General features: G+C 34.9%; 1 protein-coding gene across 1 annotated transcript; it reads right to left on the reverse strand.

Annotated features, from left to right (window-relative positions):
* On the reverse strand, window positions 16,327-18,217 carry LOC104790199. Its single transcript, XM_010515899.2, has 5 exons — window positions 17,790-18,217; window positions 17,256-17,349; window positions 17,118-17,155; window positions 16,890-17,025; window positions 16,327-16,783 (listed from the first exon to the last, which is right to left on the reverse strand). Exons 1-5 carry the CDS (start codon window positions 18,105-18,107, stop codon window positions 16,365-16,367), a joined length of 1,005 nt encoding a protein of 334 aa, XP_010514201.1. The 5' UTR covers window positions 18,108-18,217; the 3' UTR covers window positions 16,327-16,364.

Here is a 19,260-nt window from a genome sequence, read left to right on the forward strand (position 1 = left end):
TTGCAGGTCCTAAATCCCGCAACTTGAAATATGACTTCAATTCATCCTTGAAATTTGCAACTACATCAGTACTATTACTGACAATTAACATGTCATCCACATACACCAAAACAGCAAGAAAGATCTCACCTTGGGACTTGATAAACAAAGTATGTTCACCAACAGATTTAGCAAATCCCATTTTACTTAAAGTATCAGATAACTTGATGAACCATTGCCGAGAAGCTTGTTTCAGTCCATAAATGGACTTATGAAACCTGAGAACAACATTAGGCGGAAGTTTCACTCTAAGTACATCTGCATAACCAGGTGGAATCTTCATATAAATCTCCTCATCCAACTCTTCATTTAGAAAAGCATTGGATATATCAATCTGATCAACAATCCAATTTCTCTTAGCTGCAGTCAAAAATAACAATCTGACAGATGCCAATTTAGCAACAGGAGAAAAGGTTTCTTCATAATCTACACCTTCTTCCTTTGTAAAACCTTTGGCAACTAATCTAGCCTTATATCTCTTTATACTTCCATCTGCATGATATTTGATTGTAAACACCCACTTACAACCAATTGCCTTTTTGTTAGGTGGCAACTGACCAACACTCCAAGTATGAGTTCGGATCATAGCACCAACCTCCTCTTTTATTGCATCACACTACACAACATAATCCTTAGCTTTTGAATATATTTGAGGAGCGATGTCATTTGTGATGATATTAATGAAGGCAAGAAAATGCTCAAATAGATAAGAATAAGAGATATAATCGGATATTGGATATTTAATAGTACTAGTAGTATTATAACAATGAAAATCCTGCATGTGTTTAGGGGTTTTTTTTTGTCTGCGAGATAAAGATTCAGAAGGAATCAAAATCTCAGAAGATGTCACAGCTTGAGAAGGGTGTGCATCAGAAGATGTTTTCACAAGAGGCAAATCATCTGGGGTTGCTGGTGAATGAAGATGAGGAAAGAACAGTTTTGTATCATCCTTGAGAGTGGATGATACAAAAGGAAAAAAATCCTCATAGAAAATGACATGTCTAAAAACAGAAATAGCATGTGTCTCCAAATCTAGCAGCTAATACCCCTTATATCCAATGGGATAACCTAGGAAAATACAAGCTTTTGCTGTAGGGTCAAACTTAGTTCTATGCTTAGGGGAGGTTAAAATATAACATAAGCAACCAAAGATCTTTAAAGAAGTGTATTCAGGGGTTTTGCTAGTTAATTTCTCAAAAGGAGACTTATTTTCTAAAACTGGTGTTGGTAATCTATTGATTAGAAAAACAACTGTCAAGACACAATCTCCCCAAAACTCTAAAGGAACATTAGACTGAAAGAGAAGAGCCCTAGCAACATTCAGAATATGTGCTTTCTTTCTACGACTGAATTCTATTTTGGAGTTTCTGGACATGAATGATATGATATGATTCCTCTTTCATTAAACAATGCATGAAATTTCAACTCATGAGCATGATCAGATCTAACAGATTTGACATTAGCATTTTACTGAGTTTCAACCATTTTAAGAAAACCAGGAAAGACATGTAAGACATCAGATTTTGACTTCACCAAATAAATCCATGTAGCTCGACTATGATCATCAACAATAGTTAAAAAGTATTTAAAACCATCTTTAATCTCTAGTGAGAAAGGACCCCAAGTATCAATGTGAACAAGATCAAAAAGAGCACTACACATGTTCTGTCTAGAGTTAAAAAAAAGGTGTTTTTATTTAGACAAATGATAAACATGGCAAACAAAAGAATTTTCTTTATTTTCTTTAATACCTTTTAGTCTCAATACATCAGATAACAAATCTATTTTAGATTGAGAAGGATGTCCTAGACGTCTATGCCATACATTAAATAAACAAAGTGTTTGTTACAACATTCTTATGCTGAACGTGATAATTAAATCGGAACAAACTGGAGTCTATACAATTAATTTAGCCTATAAACTGGACATTCCAAAGTCCTTAACCAACTATAATATGTGCAAGTATACCAACTATATACACTTCTCTAATAATAAACTATATGACCTTACTAAATTTTTTTTTCTTCTCAAAATTGAATGCCACATGCGCCTGCTTCTTTTTCTATTATTGCAACGGCTCTGCACACATAGTCTGTGTACACAAAAAAATGACAATCGCTGGAATTTTGTTTAGTATATTTTAATTTTCTTTAAATTTATTGATTAACAAAAGTAATCAAGCAACCCCTCAACATGCCAATAAACTAGATAGAGGCGGCAATGCAAGTACAGATTATCTTCTCCACAACGCGGGTGAGTTGGGATGCTGAGGGGTTGCTTGATTACTCTTGTTAATAGAGATCCACGTGGTTGACTATATCAAAAGAATAATATTTTTTATTTTCTCAGTCATAATAACTGTTTACAGCTTTAAAAACAAAGAGTCATGATACCCCAAATGATTAGAAAATTAACTTCTCAACGACTTAAACATAGAAGATAACTATTTAGACAATTAATAGAAATGACAAAATTGTTAAAACTTTTTTCTCTAACCATGTATTCATTTTAATATACATAGTCGACAATTAGATTCAGACTATGTTTTGAATATCGAGGTGAAGGATCGAGGTCGAGGCACTTTGGAAATAGATTCAGCTCGTCCTTCACCACTGTAATTTCATGCTAACATCTTGCTCAAATGAGTATTCCAAGGAGAGTAATTGTTATCGACCTGCAAAAGAAAAGGAAAAAACACACCAAAATGTTTAGGCTCTTAAAAAGTATTTGATAATTAAAACAAGTAAACAACAGTGTTTCTAATTTGTATAGCTAATATTATTAAAATGAAAACATTTTATTAGACTATTAATACAGGCGTGTATGTGACCATACCATTGCATTATTTTCAATAACATCAGCACAAACCCAAATCGAGTTTTTAATTACGTATGGCAATATATATGGCAGACGTTAAAGATATTAAATTTAAATTAGGTCAAATTTTCTGATAGTATAAAAAATCTAAAAATCTAAAATCAAAAGAAGTACGGATACAAGAGTTGTTCTTCTTTGTTACAAAATTGCAACTAATGTATAATTTGATCGGGCAAAAGAGAAAGAAAAAAAAAATTAAACCGTTTACATAAACAAACAAACAGATAAAACAAAAAACTAAACAAAACAAATATATCCATCAACTAAATGGATGATATTTACCAAAATAAAAGAATAATATTTACCATTGCACTTGTTTGTTTTTGTCTCGCTTTCTTCCGCGGAAAATGAATGAGAGACATCGTATTTGTTTTTCTTAGTTGAAGAAAGCTTTGGAAGAACTTATATAAAAAAAAAAAAAGAGCAAGTAGACTCTACTTATATAGATAAAACAACGAATACATACATGCGTATGTATATACGTGTTAGGTGGGAAATTACAATTGGGGTAAAAGTTAAACTAAGGCAGTAGAGGTATACAGTATAGTATGCCTTTAATTTGTTTTGGTGGTTGGGATATATAAATGATCTAACCTCCGACATTTTTAATAATAAATTAGCAATATATCCTATACAGTTATATACAGTTAATAATAGGCCTCAAATAGCAATATACCCTATTAATATCAGAAATTTTTAGTCGCAATCGCTATTGTCAATGGTTAAGGCTTTGTTCTTTTATTGATTACTGCAATAACGATTGCGATTAAAAATTAAAGAGGAGAAAAACGGACGACACAGTTTTTTTTTAAATCAGTCACTGATTTTTTTGAAACGGATGACGTGAAAGTAGTTTCTAATCGTTGGTTTTTGACAACTCCACAGTCGCTCTATCACGCTTCCAGTTCCATATAGTGACGTGCATGTGGGTACTTACTTTAGTAGTAGCTTGACTCAAGACTCTTAAGTTGTTTGTGCGTTACTTAGATGCCTATGCATGCAGCAATAAATACACGTGTATGTAGATGTAAATTGCATGTATAACCATACTGACAATGTTTGTTAGGTTTTAATTGTAAGGTACTGTACAAACTGGATTTCCACAATAAATTTGTTTAAATGGAGAAACAAATTCACTTAAGAACTTTCTCAAAAAAATCGGATTAAAACTAAGAACGAAATGGATTTAGGTTTACTGGAAAAAAATTAGGGTTTTTCTCAAGAGCAACACGGAAGCGCGAGGTGACGCTCCAACCACCCAAACCACTGCCGTTTACGTTTGTTGTAACGCCACCACTTCGTTCGACTTGACTGATAATCGCACCAAACTCCCGACTGGGACCGGATCCGAGGGTGAATTCGATCAGGAGACAGGGCGAACTTGCGAACAACCGGACAACCTTGAAGCGGAGCGTTCGGACGAACAACCCACGAACGGAGAAACGACGCGCGTTACAGAGCAGCAACCTGGCGCCCGAACCGAGGATCTCCCTAATCGCGCTACGACGGCGGCATCAAACCTGCAGGTTGTCTCTATGGAAGACTTCAAGATCTTGTTCGGCACCATGATGAAGGAGATCTACCAGATGATCACTGACACCAATCGAAGATTTGATGCTGTCGTAACTCAGACGACCCCATCACCACTTTCTGTGGGGCAATCGCCTGAACCTAGGACAGGCGATCTCACATGTCGCCTTGATTTCTCGGACGTGCCGATGGTCGACCAAGCGGAACGAAGGACTCTCCCTCCCTTGGTAACATCGATCATCCAGCCGTCAAATCTGAACTCACGGATCCATGAAACCCCAATCAATCAGGCCACCCCTACAACAAGCACGGGACCTCGCCTTGAGATCGAGGAAATCCAGTCGCAAATTCGTGGAATGAGTTCTCTCCTCCATCAGGCTATCAGTACCACCCCTGAAATTGACAGGATTGTCGAGGTCACTCGACGCACTCTTTTCACACAGCGGATTCTGCAGACCGCCATACCAAACGTCAAATTGAAGCTCCCGACTTACCTGGGAGATAAGGATCCGCTCCTTTTTATGACATATTTCATGGCAACCGCGGCCAAGGCGCGATTAACTGATGAACAGAGGGACATTGGATACCGCCAACTGTTCCTCGACAGTCTCTCTGATCCCGCCTTAACTTGGTTCACAACGCTTGCGTCGAATTCGATTGATAACTTCACACAATTTTCAACAGCTTTTCTCAAGCATTATCAAATTTTCATCGAACGAGGTGTGACGAGTTCGGACCTCAGGGAGATGGCCCAAGAGCATGGCGAGCCCATTGGTAGCTTCCTGGGAAGATTTAAAGAAAAACTGGCAAACGTTTCCGTCCCAGAAGATGCCAAATAGCCGCTTTGAAAAAGGGTCTACTTCCCGGTTCGGCCTTACGAAAGGACCTCAACATCCAGGAACCCAAAGACCTAGATGACGCGGTACATCAAGCATCCCGGTTTGCACTCATGGAAGATGAAGACGCCCGGCTGGCCGTAAAAACGGCACCCGAACCTCCAACTCCCACGAAAGTTAGGAATCGAGATGAATACCACGAGGCCCGAAAGCATCACGACCCTCAGGACCGAGAGAAGGGAATAGTTCACGCGGTCTCCGAAGCTGATGGCCAAAGCAAACCGACATCCAACCCAAAAGAATTATACTGTGATTTCCATATGGTACCTGGCCATTCCACGCACGAGTGTGTGCACTTGAAGAATTATCTCTATGGAAAATATCTTTCTGGCGAAGTGGAAGCCGTTTTTCAACCCCGAAGTTCTCGAGGGGGGAGGGGTCGTCGTGGAGGCTGGCGAGGTGGTCAATCCAACGGTGGCCGCGGCGTAGGTGGTACTGGTCGAGGTTACGCAAACAACGGCCCGACCAACAATATTCAACAGCCAGCAATTGAAGTATTCACCGACCATCAAGAAGAGACGCCCCAAGAAAACGAGCTACACGGTCCCCCAAAGAGACAACGGGGACAGAACCCCGAGCGAGCTAACTCCCCTCACCGAGGTCGAATAACTATGATACTTGGCCCGCCAGAAGATTGCACCGACTCTGTTCGGGCATTAAAAAGAGGGCACGCCAAATATGCAGCTTTCAGGCGGTCTCGAGCGAACCTCCACTCTGTTCGGAGCCCATATCGTGCACCGCGGAAGACGCCAAAGGGATTCAACATCCTCATTCAGATCCCCTGGTCGTCGAAGTAACTATGGGTGAATTCCACGTCGAAAGAGTCTTGGTGGATACTGGAAGCACAGTAAACGTTTTGTTCTGGTAGACGTTAGAAAAGATGGGCGTCATACATGAACATGTGAAACCTAAGACCCAAACGTTGACCGGCTACGATGGGATCGCTAAAATGTTGATGAGCAATGTAAAATTGCAAGTGCGTGCTTGAGGACTGACTCGGAAAACTAAATTCGTGGTCGTCGATGCACCCCCAATTTACAACGCCATTATGGGGTCACCATGGATATACGCGATGCAAGATGTACCGTCAACCTACCATCTCTGCCTTAAATTCCCTAGCCCAACAGGGATCTGTACGCTATATGGCTATCAAAGGATGGCCCGAACTTGTTCCGTCATCGAAAAGAAGCAAAGGAAAAACCAGGACGCATAGCAATTACAGAGCGGAGACCATCTCTTCGATCCCCATAAGCCAGAGAGAGACCTCACCAAATCTCCGGAATGTCGAATAATCCAAGTAAACATTGACCCTACGGATCTATCACGAACTGTTGGGGTGGGGGCCGAACTGGAAGACAATATTAAGGTACAGCTTATCGCTTTCCTGCAATCTCGGTCTTCCACATTTGCTTGGTCGACAAAGGACATGGTCGGGAGTAGCCCCGAAATCATCTGCCACAGACTCAATATCGACCCAACATTCAAACCAGTTAGGCAGAAACGCAGGCGTCTGTGTCCAGATCGGGCAAAATCAGTCCAAGACGAAGTCGAACGCTTACTCAAAGCAGATCAAATAATGGAGGTCCAGTACCCTGATTGGTTGGCCCGCCCAGTCGTGGTTAAAAAGAAGAACGGAAAATGGAGAGTCTGCATGGACTTCACCGATCTCAAAAAGGCGTGTCCTAAGGATAGCTTCCCTTTGCCGTACATATACCGACTCGTCGAAGCCACAACAGGGAACCAATTGCTCTCATTCATGGATGCTTTCTCAGGATACAACCAGATCTCCATGATTTTGACAGATCGCGAAAAAACGGCATTCATCACGGACAGAGGAACCTATTGTTATAAAGTTATGCCGTTCGGATTGAAAAACGCCGAGGCAACCTACCAACGGTTGGTCAATATGATGTTCGCCGATCTGATCGGACGAACTATGGAGGTCTACATCGACGACATGTTGGTCAAGTCTCTAATCGCGGAGCAGCATATTCAGCATCTTGCTGAGTGCTTCGACATTTTGGATCGATTTCGGATAAAATTGAATCTGACGAAGTGCACATTTGGCGTCACATCAGGCGAATTCATATGATACATCCTTACTGAGCGAGGAATAGAGGCCAACCCCAAACAGATTGAAGCAATACTTGGCCTCCCGTTCCCTACTAACAAACAGGAGGTGCAGCGCCTGACTGGCTGGATCGCTGCTCTAATCGTTTCATCGCCTGATCAACGGATAAATGCCTTCCCTTCTATCAGCTCCTCCGGGGAAACAAAGACTTTCATTGGGACGACGGCTGCGAGATCGCCTTTCGGCAGTTGAAGGAATATATGACCAGTTAAACGGTGCTGGTCAAACCGGAAGACGGCGAAACATTTTACCTTTACGTTTCGGTTTCTGGCTTGGCAGTTAGCGGCGTACTGGTCCAAGACGACTTGGACCGCAGTGAACAAAGACAAATATTTTATACTAGCAAAGCCCTCAACGATGCGGAATCAAGATATCTTACATTAGAAAAATTGGCTCTCGCTGTGATCACCGCTGCGCGTAAACTTCGACCTTACTTCCAGTCACATTCCATCGTCGTGTTTACCTACCAGCCACTCCAAACTATCCTCCATAGCCCCCTTCAGTCAAAACGCATGGCGAAATGGGCGGTCGAGTTGAGCGAGTACGATATCGAATACCGCTCTCGACCAAGCTTGAAGTCACAAGTCCTAGCCGATTTCATTACCGAGCTTTCTCCTGAGCTCGGAGATCCAACACCTAAGGAAGAGCATTGGACCATGTTCGTCGATGGCTCATCATCTCATCAGAGACCCAGCGTGGGACTCATTCTCCGATCTCCAAGCGGCGAAGTGCTTGAGCAAGCATTGAAGCTCAATTTCAAAGCATCCAATAACAAAACGGAATACGAGGCAGTTCTCGCAGGGCTCCGGTTAGTACGGGGGCTCAGAGTGACACACCTGCAAGTCTTCTTTGATTCCCAGCTGGTAGTCAGTCAATTCAATGGTGAGTTCGACGCTAAGAACGAGCAAATGGGAGCATACCGCCAGTTGGTCCGGACATTGTCTGAGGAATTCATTTCTTTTTCTCTGACAAAGGTTCCGCGAAGCGAGAACACATCGGCAGATGCTCTTGCATCCTTGGCAAATTGCTCGGATCCAGATTGACGGCGCCAATTGTAGAAACTGGATTTCCACAATGAATTTGTTTGAAGGGGGAAACAAATTCACTTAAGAACTCTCTCAAAGAAATTGGATTAAAGCTAAGAACGAAAGGGATTTAGGTTTATTGGAAACAAATTAGGGTTTTGCTCAAGAACAATAAATAAAACTAGGGTTCTTGTATTAATTTTTGGATGCCTTACAATGGAGAAATCTCTCCCCTTTTATACAGTTTCGTTCGATTACAAAATATATCAACTTTCCTTATAGCCCGAAACAAGATATGGAAAGTTGCTGCTTCTTCCTTAAGTCGGTCGTCAGGTGAATTGGGAAGTCGGCTCTCCATCGTTGGGCCTCTTTGTCCTAACATGCCTTAAGTAAAACATTAGTTAGAACCGTTAATCGGATTCCTAGTTAACTAATCGATTTATCTTTCCGGTTTAAATTGGTATGTTGGAAGTGCTAAATCCCGCACAAAGAGGTACGTAATTAAATTGACTAGATAGAAAGAGAAAGATCAGTCGGTTGTTTTTTTTTTCTGTAACAAAGTTTGGGTAGGAGAACATGGTTTGAATAAAAAGAGACATATATAAAGATTTAAATAAATAAATAAACTAAAAACCGAACCAACATATTAAAACCCCAAATAAATAGACCCAAAGAAAAAATGTTATCCCTTGTCAAACACAAATTCAACACCCGGCCGGCTCAAACATGATATTTTTTTTTATTTTTATTTTTTTTTGCTTATGTTCAGTAGCTTTTGTTAAACACCGTTTTGTTCCATTTACATTACGTTCTTAAATTAACAAGACGGATTATGGGTTCCACTTATATACGCACGGATACCAAAAAAAACGAGTTGTAGTCTTGTAGAAGCATCAAATATGACAACACCCTTTCAAAGTTCAAAGGTATAAGGAGTATTGATTTTCTAAAGTTTCACGTGGAGTGGTGGATATACTCACCATTTAATATCAACTCTTTCAAAAAAAATTTGTATAAATGAATTAAAAGGCATGCAAGTTAAAAGAGACCTCTGCATCACAAGGGTTTTTTGCTTGGATGGTTGCTGAGGATTTCAACGCAATCATCATATACTTCCACTCCAAATGTCACGCATTACTCTCCCGCCTTTGAAATCTTTTCACTCGTTCTTTTGTACTGATGTTATTTGTTTAATTTAACTTCATATATAAGGTCCCCTGGTCCCACTTGATCAAATAGAAGAAACTAAATTCCGAATATACATAATATTCACCAATTCTACTCTTTTATTTACAAGAGTAACATAATACAAAAAAAGGAGCAATTCTGATAGAATTCCTATGAAATTTCTACGGTTTTCTGATTTATCAGAAATTCATCAGAAATTTCTATACATATATCAAAATTATAAATATAATTTGATTTATTTAGACCATCTCCGTATATTTATCTTTTTTTATCGCTATAATAAAGGAATTCTATAATATAATAGAGGTGAGTATTATTGCAATGTATTCTTTTGTAATAAAGAATTTTTTTATATATAGAGAAACTCTATTTTTCTTCTATATATATAGAGAAAATATAAATCTAGCAATCTCTATTTTAGAGTTGAAAAAATGTGGGTTGGAGCAAATTCTCAATATAGAAATAGGTTAGAAATGTCCTTAATTATAGGATATCTCTATATATTTATTTAAGCCATGTTGGTAGCAAAATAATCCTACTGTCATGTGGTATATTACAGAAAATATCACTGTATTTTTATACAAAAAATACTTATAGAATCTAAAAGTTATATAGTTGTAACAAAAAAATACTAACCCACATAAATAGTTAATCGATAGTGTGTACTGTAATAAATATGTTTTTTAAAAAAAGCCAACATTGTAAAAAGCCCAATGATTTTAAAAAGCCAACATGTCCAACGGTTAATTCAAAATTTTAAAATGATTTTGCATTTCTAATCAAAATCTTTTAAACATATCTTCAAGAATCATACTAACTTCCTCAAAACTTTAGAAGTAACTAACCTTGATTTTGGCAAATAGTTAATCGATAGTGTGTACAATCAAACCAGAAAATATTTTAAACCTGAATTGTAGGCAAATGAATAAAGCACCTAATCTTCATAAAATCTTTCATATTTCTATCACAATAACTAAAAACTGCAATGCGTAGCTAACAAAATTAAATATTTACATAGGAAAACATAGAAAATACAATGATTAAATGATTTTCAAATCTTTTCTACACGAATATTCATTTTATAAATTCCGTATATTGTAATATTCTCTATTATCTATGTATCTATGTCGTATACCCACGACTATAGAGCATATATATATATATATATATATATATATATTCTTCCATTGCCAACCCAAAAATCATCTCACCTCATACTCATCTTACAAGCAAATAGTATTTGATTTTTTGTTTCGCTTAAAGTTCAAAAAAAAAAAAATTGGTGCAATGGCTCGACTTACCTTGTTGATGTAAAGTCATTCGATATACTGCTCAATCTGAGACAATATTTAAGATTGTGTTAGCTGATCAGAGGGTAATATTAATACACATCATTTACTTCAATTTTCCATGAAGGTAGATATATATAATCTTTTGTTGAAAATTATTTGGAATTTATGTGGATCTGCGCAATGGTATTCAACAAAAGATAAGTGGAATTTATGTGAATTTACAAAAAAAAAATTTGGAGACCATATTATTATAGGTAATTTTGCACCACAACTACTTTCTACTATTCATATATTTTTCTCAAGTTTAATTACCTATTACCCCTTACTCCTTCTAACCTCTTCTATTCTCTCTCTCATCTCTCCCACATCATAATTTAGTAATTAACAAAAAAAATCCAAAAACAAAATAAGAAAACGGTCACAATTTATTTTAAAAAAATCAGAAATCTTATTTACGGTAAAAAATAATTATTACTTTTTAGTTCCCAAAATACATCAAAACAAATAATAATTATGCTATAAAATCCTAATTACTCCACCTCTCATGATCTTAGTTAAAAGAGTCCTAAAATCACTCTCAAATAAACAACTCATGAATTTAAATTTGGGAATTTTGCACCCACACCCACTTTCACCAAAACTATTTACAACTACACCTACTTTCTACTACTCGTATACTTTTCTCAGGTTTAATTACATATTACATCTCACTCCTTCTAACCCCTTCTATTCTCTCTCTCCACATCAGATTTTATTTTCATAACTTAGTAATTAACAAAAAAAATCCAAAAACAAAATAAGAAAATGGTCACAATTTATTTTTAAAAATATCATATATCTTATTTACCGTAAAAACAATTATTATTTTTTAGTTCCCAAAATATATCAAAAAAAAATAATATTTATGCTATAAAATCCTAATTACTCTACCGCACATCTCATGATCTTAGTTAAAAGAGTCCTAAAATCACTTTCAATTAAACAACTCATGAATTTAAATTTTACGTGTTCCACCATATATTTTCACAAAAATATTTTAAATTTATCAGTTACAAATTATTTATTTTCCAAACTTATTAATTACTGTAAAAAAAGCTATTCGTCAAAAACTATTAGAGCTCCAATAAAAATAAAATCACGTTAATTGATACGTTTCTTTTCCAAAAAAAAGACATGTACAATGCTAAAAAAAAAGAAATAAAGGTAAAAGAAAGAGCACGTTCTTTCTATTCTACAAAACAAAAAAAAAAATCGAATTACACATTTAAAAAAAATTGAAGTAAATAAAAAAACCAAAAAAAAAAGTAGTTGTCACTTAACGTCGCATAATTTAACATAATATATTAACGAGAAATTAACAACATATGTTAAGCTATCTGAAAATAATAAACAAGTTACTAATTTTGTGTAATTAAAATTTTTAAATTTAACTCCTACACGATGATGAAATTTTTTTTTTCTATGATCTTTCTGCTAACTCTCCCACTATCTATTTATTTCTCCCCACAATAACAATACTATACCTGCAGAATATGAATGAACAAAACACCAATGGTATCCATGCTACCATGTACACATGGTTATCATTTGTAGCGATCAAACTAAACTAGATGATATCCCACAATAACAATAATATACCTACAGAATATGAATGAACAAAACACCAATGGTATCCATGCTACCATGTACACATGGTTATCATTTGTAGCGATCAAACTAAACTAGATGATATCCCACAATAACAATAATATACCTACAGAATATGAATGAACAAAACACCAATGGTATCCATGTTACCATGTACACATGGTTATCATTTGTAGCGATCAAACTAAACTAAATGATATCATAGCACAAGAAAGCATGTGCTCATGTCCAACAAACATATGTCAAAAAATTATGGTTAATGAACATGTGGTCAAAGTTACGTGGATGGCCTTGGATGGAAATCATAAATCTTAATGTATGAATATCCTTTGTTATTGAACTGGTGGTGGAAAAGAGACTAACCTTGGAAAATTTTACTTTGTTTTGAATGAATCCATAGAGACCTATCCATAATTTATTTATCCACTAAACTTTGTTTATTTTTCTTTTCAAGTTAAAGTCTGTAACTAATCATCATAAGCTTTTCTTTTATGTTTTTTGAGTTTTGGGTAACACATGAACCTTTCAAAGAGATCATAACATAACCTAATACTGCAATTGATTAACCACTTATCATTGAACAAATGTTCAATGACAAATGGATATTATATAATCTAAAAATTCATCAAAAATATAGCCATATGTATCTTAAAATGTAGAAAATATATAATCATAATATATTATATATAAATAAATAGATAATTTGCTTTATGATAATCATTTAAAGTGTTAACAACTATAAAAAAAGAGAAAAAGAGAGAAAAGAAGGAGAGAAAGAGGAGAGAGGTAGTTTTGCCATAAAAAATGATACCGAAGCCAAAAAGATGAAAAAAGATATAGGAAAAGTAGAAAGTAGCTGAAAGTGAAAAAAGATGGATGTAAAGTAGGTGTAGTGCATATCTCTCGTTAGTATAACGTTTGGTAATTGGTATGTTCATGATTGAACATATGAATAATATATAAAAATACATATATATAATTATTTTTAATGGGGAGGTTTTGAATTACATCACATAAAATTTCAGTTGCATAAAACTTGATCTACGAAACCATAACAAGTCATTCGGCCACGATCCATCCGGGTTAAACCTGAAAACCTGATTCACATAGTTTTATTTATTGATTTGTTGTAAAATAATCATATGTATATATGTCTGTGTATGATTATGGATAAAATTATACTTCCTCTGTATTAGAAAATAATGATTTTTTAGGAGTTTAACACAAATTAAGAAAAATATTTAATGTTTAGCTATAAATACATTTTTTTATTTATAATAATATATTTTCATAACAATTAACCAATAGTAATTCACCAAAATTTTAAATTCTCAATTCATAAGTGAATTTTTAAATACAACTGTAAAAAAAATCTTATTGTTCATATTGTATTTAAGATCAAACAATAAGCCTATTGAATGTCGTTTGCAACTTATCCAATCTGTGTAATTAATAACAACTTAACATTTGGTTTCCAGTCTTCTTACTTTCAAACAAATACATCTTGAAGAGTTGGAGAAGATTTGTAAATTACTAAATTGTAATGCATTCACATATTCGTTACATGGAGCTAAAATATCTTGAGAATTTCTAGTTGCTTTCCAAAAAAGGTGTGAACGTCTTCTTTGCTTAATCGAAAAATTAAACCACTGTAGTGGTGCCCTAGTGGAGAGTTGGTTTTTTATGCCCTGGGTTCAATCCTCTTTTGGGATGGACAAAGCATTTATTAAATCGGAATGGACTAAAAGTTGGTTTCGGATACCAAAATAGAGTATGAGCCATAGGTCAACTCTCATGGTTTAGAAAAAAAAAAGGTGTAAGACTCTATTTTATGAGTTTTCAACTACCAAAACATAGGTAGTTCTAGATATGGAAAAAGTTATGCAAAATACATGATATAAAAACTGTAGTGTATATAGGTAGTTCTACATATGGCTCGTCCCTTTCTAAACCACTGTAGTGTATATATTACATAGTTTTGCTTTGACAATTAGACATATGTATATATATATATATATATAGAGAGAGAGAGAGAGAGAGAGAGAGAGTTGGGGTCAATTGACTACTCCTGACACCTTAAGACTTAAGAGACATCGTTAGTTGGATCCCTACCATCACAGTCTCACCCAATCTCTCAGGAATTAGGAAACCTCAAGCTCTTATGAAACCCGCTCCATACTAGGTCTGGAAACAAGGAAACATGCAATTGCCTAGCTCAGAATCTCGACCAAATTTGCTTCAACTAATCAAAGACATCTTTCAGACAATCAGAGCCAAATTGGTTCATTATAATCCTCTCATATGTTTAACATATACATCATTTGCTTCTCTCTAATTACTTTCTCAGTTTATAGTCCTTATAGAAGTTATATTTTACATAAGTCTCCAAGCTAATTTTTTTTTTTGGGTCAAACTCTCCAAGCTAATTAACCTCAGTTTTTTGTCATTCAGATCAAAAGTTTGATCAAAGAATGAAAGAATCTTTGTTAGTGATATATAATTTGACTTGGCAAACACAATGAACAAAACCATTTTTTTTTGGCAGGTGGTACAGAAACAAAATAAACAACTGTGTAGTCTGTGTTTGATTGCAACTGCACAAAGAAAAGTTCAAAGCAAAAAGGTATGTAAAATGATATTTTATTGTATTGGGAATAAATCAACAAAATATTAAATTTTAGCATGTTGATGGCAACGATTCATCCACGCGGCAATGACAATGGCCTTTCGAAAATTAGGTTTACGAACTCAAATAACATTTCATATATCACTACAAAAATCTTGTAGTGTAGTAACATTTTATTTTTAATTTAGCTTCGGTTGAAACGTATATAATAACATTTCGTTTGGTAGATTCAACTTTTTTTTCTTCCTAATCTGTAGCCAAGTGGTAAACCGGTGCAAAAGGTAATTTCTTTATAATTTTCAGTGAAATGAATACAGTCATATACAAGTGTGCTAAAATAATTTATCAAAAAAGATAGATAAACCAATCTTTAAATTAAAACGAAAAAATCTGGTTCATTGTTGAGTGACAAGATTCAACAATGCCTCTCTTGCTGCTATACAAAGTCGGAAATGATTAACATATGGTCAATTTTTTGTGATGTGGAGATTGTGAAAACTCTACTCCGTCTTGATCAGTTTATCCGCATAAAGAAGACGTTTATGTGACCTCTCATTAACACGAGTTCTCCAATGGCTTAGATATTTTTCAAGGGATGGTTTACAAGTTTGGTTTCAGTCCAGACCTTAAGCTTCTTTTTGATTTCTTAAAATTTTAATTTTTTTGAAACACGGATGCAATACTTTGTAAAAAGGATTTTTTGTTTGAATATAATTTAACATTCATTAAAAAAAAAAACAAAGGGTAATATAAGGTAGGTATCAACTTTGGCCCAAAAAAAAAGTATGTCAATATCCTCGTTAAATTTGTTTAGTTGTATGGATAGTACAAAAATATTGTATATGTCAATTTTACATGTAAATTGTATATGTCAATTTTACATGTAAATTGTATATGTTAATACTTAATAGTACAAAAAAATATCAAATGTCAATTGTGTATGTCAATTTTCTCGTTAACTTTGTTTGGTTGTATGGATAGTAATAGTATCATAGTACCAAAAAAAAAAAAATGTTTTAGGATTTTTTTTTCAATTCTTGCTACAATCAAATTTTCCACAATATAATTAAATTTGATACAATACATGATTGTGTATACCAATTAAATAACTTATTAAATTGCTTCATCATCGAGATTGAGAAACAAAAGATATGCAAGCAAACCAAAAACAGGAACAAACCTAAGATAACTCACCAACTCAATCTTGCCCTTCTTCACATTTTGCAGGTTCTCTCCAATCAACCACGGCTGAAAAATTGTGTACAGACATATATCCCATATAAAAGCGTAAGCTAGTCTCTCCGATCCCAAATAACCAATGAGATACTGCCATCTGTCCATTATTCCACCGAAATCTCCATCTGCTCGACCATAGAGAGACCACAATGTTGATATCAGACACACCGTAGCTCCGGTCAGACCAACTATTGGCGCACCCTTGGTCATTGCTTCGCCAAGTTGAGACCTTTTGCTAGGTTTATCATTCTGGTCAGCGTCAGTGAGCCGTAAAGCCATGTATGGGATTAGAAACGCTGTTCGCAACACGAGATCAACAGAACCGATAAACTACATTAGAGATGTGTTTTTAGAAGAAACTAAGCTTATTAGATATATAATAAACAAAGTTGCCAAATTTACTGTTTGTGAGGAACATCATGAGACCCCATAAGACATCAAGAGAGCTTTTGTATCCATCTCTCTTTCGGTCTGTGTATAGCAACGGAGCAAACATGAGTGTCCAAGCTATTACAAAGTTGAATAACCCTTCAGCCATCTGTTGATTTTTGTTGAAAATATTTTAAGCAGAATGACAAAATACTATCACTATTGCAGAAACAAACATTTCAAGTTTAAAAGGTACATTACCGGGTGAAGAACAGGAGCTTGTAAGAATTGAATACCAGCTGTTCTGCCACCAAGTGTCAAAAATCAAGAGTTTTTTTTCATGAGATCGATCAATATAATTGATCAGAGAAACAAAAGACTCTTATAAGGAGAACATACCAGAGTTTGTAAGAGGCAAGACAAAGAAGAAATTCAGAGAAAGTCCCAAAAGAGAATTCACTGTCTCTGAACTAATTGCCCACACTGGATCTCCCTGTTCATCAAAAGAGTCTCATTTCTGATTTTTTTTTTAAAAAAAAGCATAATCTAAAGATAATGCTAACCAATATACATGCAAAATTCGAGAGACAACAAACTTTTTCGATTCTCAAACCATTCAAGCAGGATATATTATGGTTCTCATTCACAAAATTATCAATGTGATGATTCTACTACATAAACCTTAGAAAAATTCTCACAATCCATAAGTTACTAATCACATAGATCAATGCCTAGATTTCATAACCTAAGACTATATGATTCAAACCTAAATCGATTCTCAAAAACATTCAAGCAGAGAAATTGAAGAAATGGTTCTCATTTCCTATAACTATCCAGATCATCATCAAGATTCATCACATTCTACATAAACCTTAGTAAAATTCACACACAGATCCACGGATAAATCTTAAGATTGAAGTTAAAATCACTCACAGGAGCATAAGGAAGAAGAAATAGCCATAGTATATACACAGCTTCAGCAGTCCACAGAAGATACCGAACGATTCTCCGTTTATAATCATCTTCGATCTCAACCGTCGCCGTATCTGGTTTCCGGCGAGCACAGCACGAGAACGAGGAACTGTTTCGTGTTCGTAATTTGAAACGATCCGTCGTTGTCTGCCATGGATTGCAGCACCGATCGACGGTCGAGATTTCTCTGCTCCGGCGGAAATGGCGAGGCGAACTGGTTTGGGAAGTGTGGAGGCGGTGACGGAGATACGTCACCGTCGGTGAAGTTATCAGAATCATCGTCGTCCCTTCACTGCATTATCCGCCGTTAGTCGGAGAAAATCTTTTATCAACCACAAGTCACCCGTCCAGTAAAGTTTGTGCCATATAACTTTTTTAAAAAAATAAAAAACAAAACCCTATTATAAAAAAGAGATCGTCGGATAAATAACTGTGTTAAAAAAAACTAACAATGTCCGTTCACCAATTTGAATGATTGGGTTTATGGCTTATTTACAATATTTGAAGCCCACAAAAAAGCCCTTCAACAATCTATATTATTATTTTCACAGCATTTTTCATAAGAAGGCTTAAAGTTGGACAATATTTACATTATATGCCATTGTAATTAAAACATTTAATACAAAAAAAAAAATTTTAAATTAAATTAAAAAAATCGAGTATGGAAATATATCTGAACAACATCAATTTTTATTTTCCTTTTTAATTACAAGTTTTAAAATGTTTTAATGAAAAAAGAAACTATAATATCTTACCTTATTCAATTTTGATTTTCCATAATTGGTTTTCCATTATACATGTTTTCCATTATACATAAATTGTTTAATGTTTTCTATGTTAAAATGAATAGAGCAATTGATGTCAAAATTGGGTAGAAAAAAATATAAAAATAAACTAATAATGTATGATTTTATTATACTATATATATATATATATATATTGTTTTAACCTCCACAAAATGATATATGTTTTTTGACTAAAAAACATGTGTCATTTATAGAGTTATGATGTCAAATACAAATATATATATATATATATCCTGTTGCACAATTTAAATAGTGAATACATCAAATTTAGTCATATGAGTAATATCAATAATATTATCCACGGGTCCAAACCTAGACTAATAATAAGTATGTGATGAGAATTAGGTTAATATTAGTACACTTATATATTTTTGCGGGTTGGTCTAAAAACACAAACAAAATATTTTAAAACTTAATTTTATATGAAAGAAGTTAAAAACCAACACTAACCCGCTTAATCATACTCATAGACAAAACTAACTAATTTCAAATTGGTGAATAAGAAAATTTAAATAATTTTATACTAACTACAAAGTATTATACATATTAACAGATGTTTACTTTCACAACAACTAATTTTGATTGATTAAATTCCAAAATAAAAGAATTTTGATTAATTAAATTTC

Source organism: Camelina sativa, chromosome 6 (genome assembly GCF_000633955.1).
Source record: "Camelina sativa cultivar DH55 chromosome 6, Cs, whole genome shotgun sequence".
Lineage (NCBI taxonomy): Eukaryota > Viridiplantae > Streptophyta > Magnoliopsida > Brassicales > Brassicaceae > Camelina > Camelina sativa.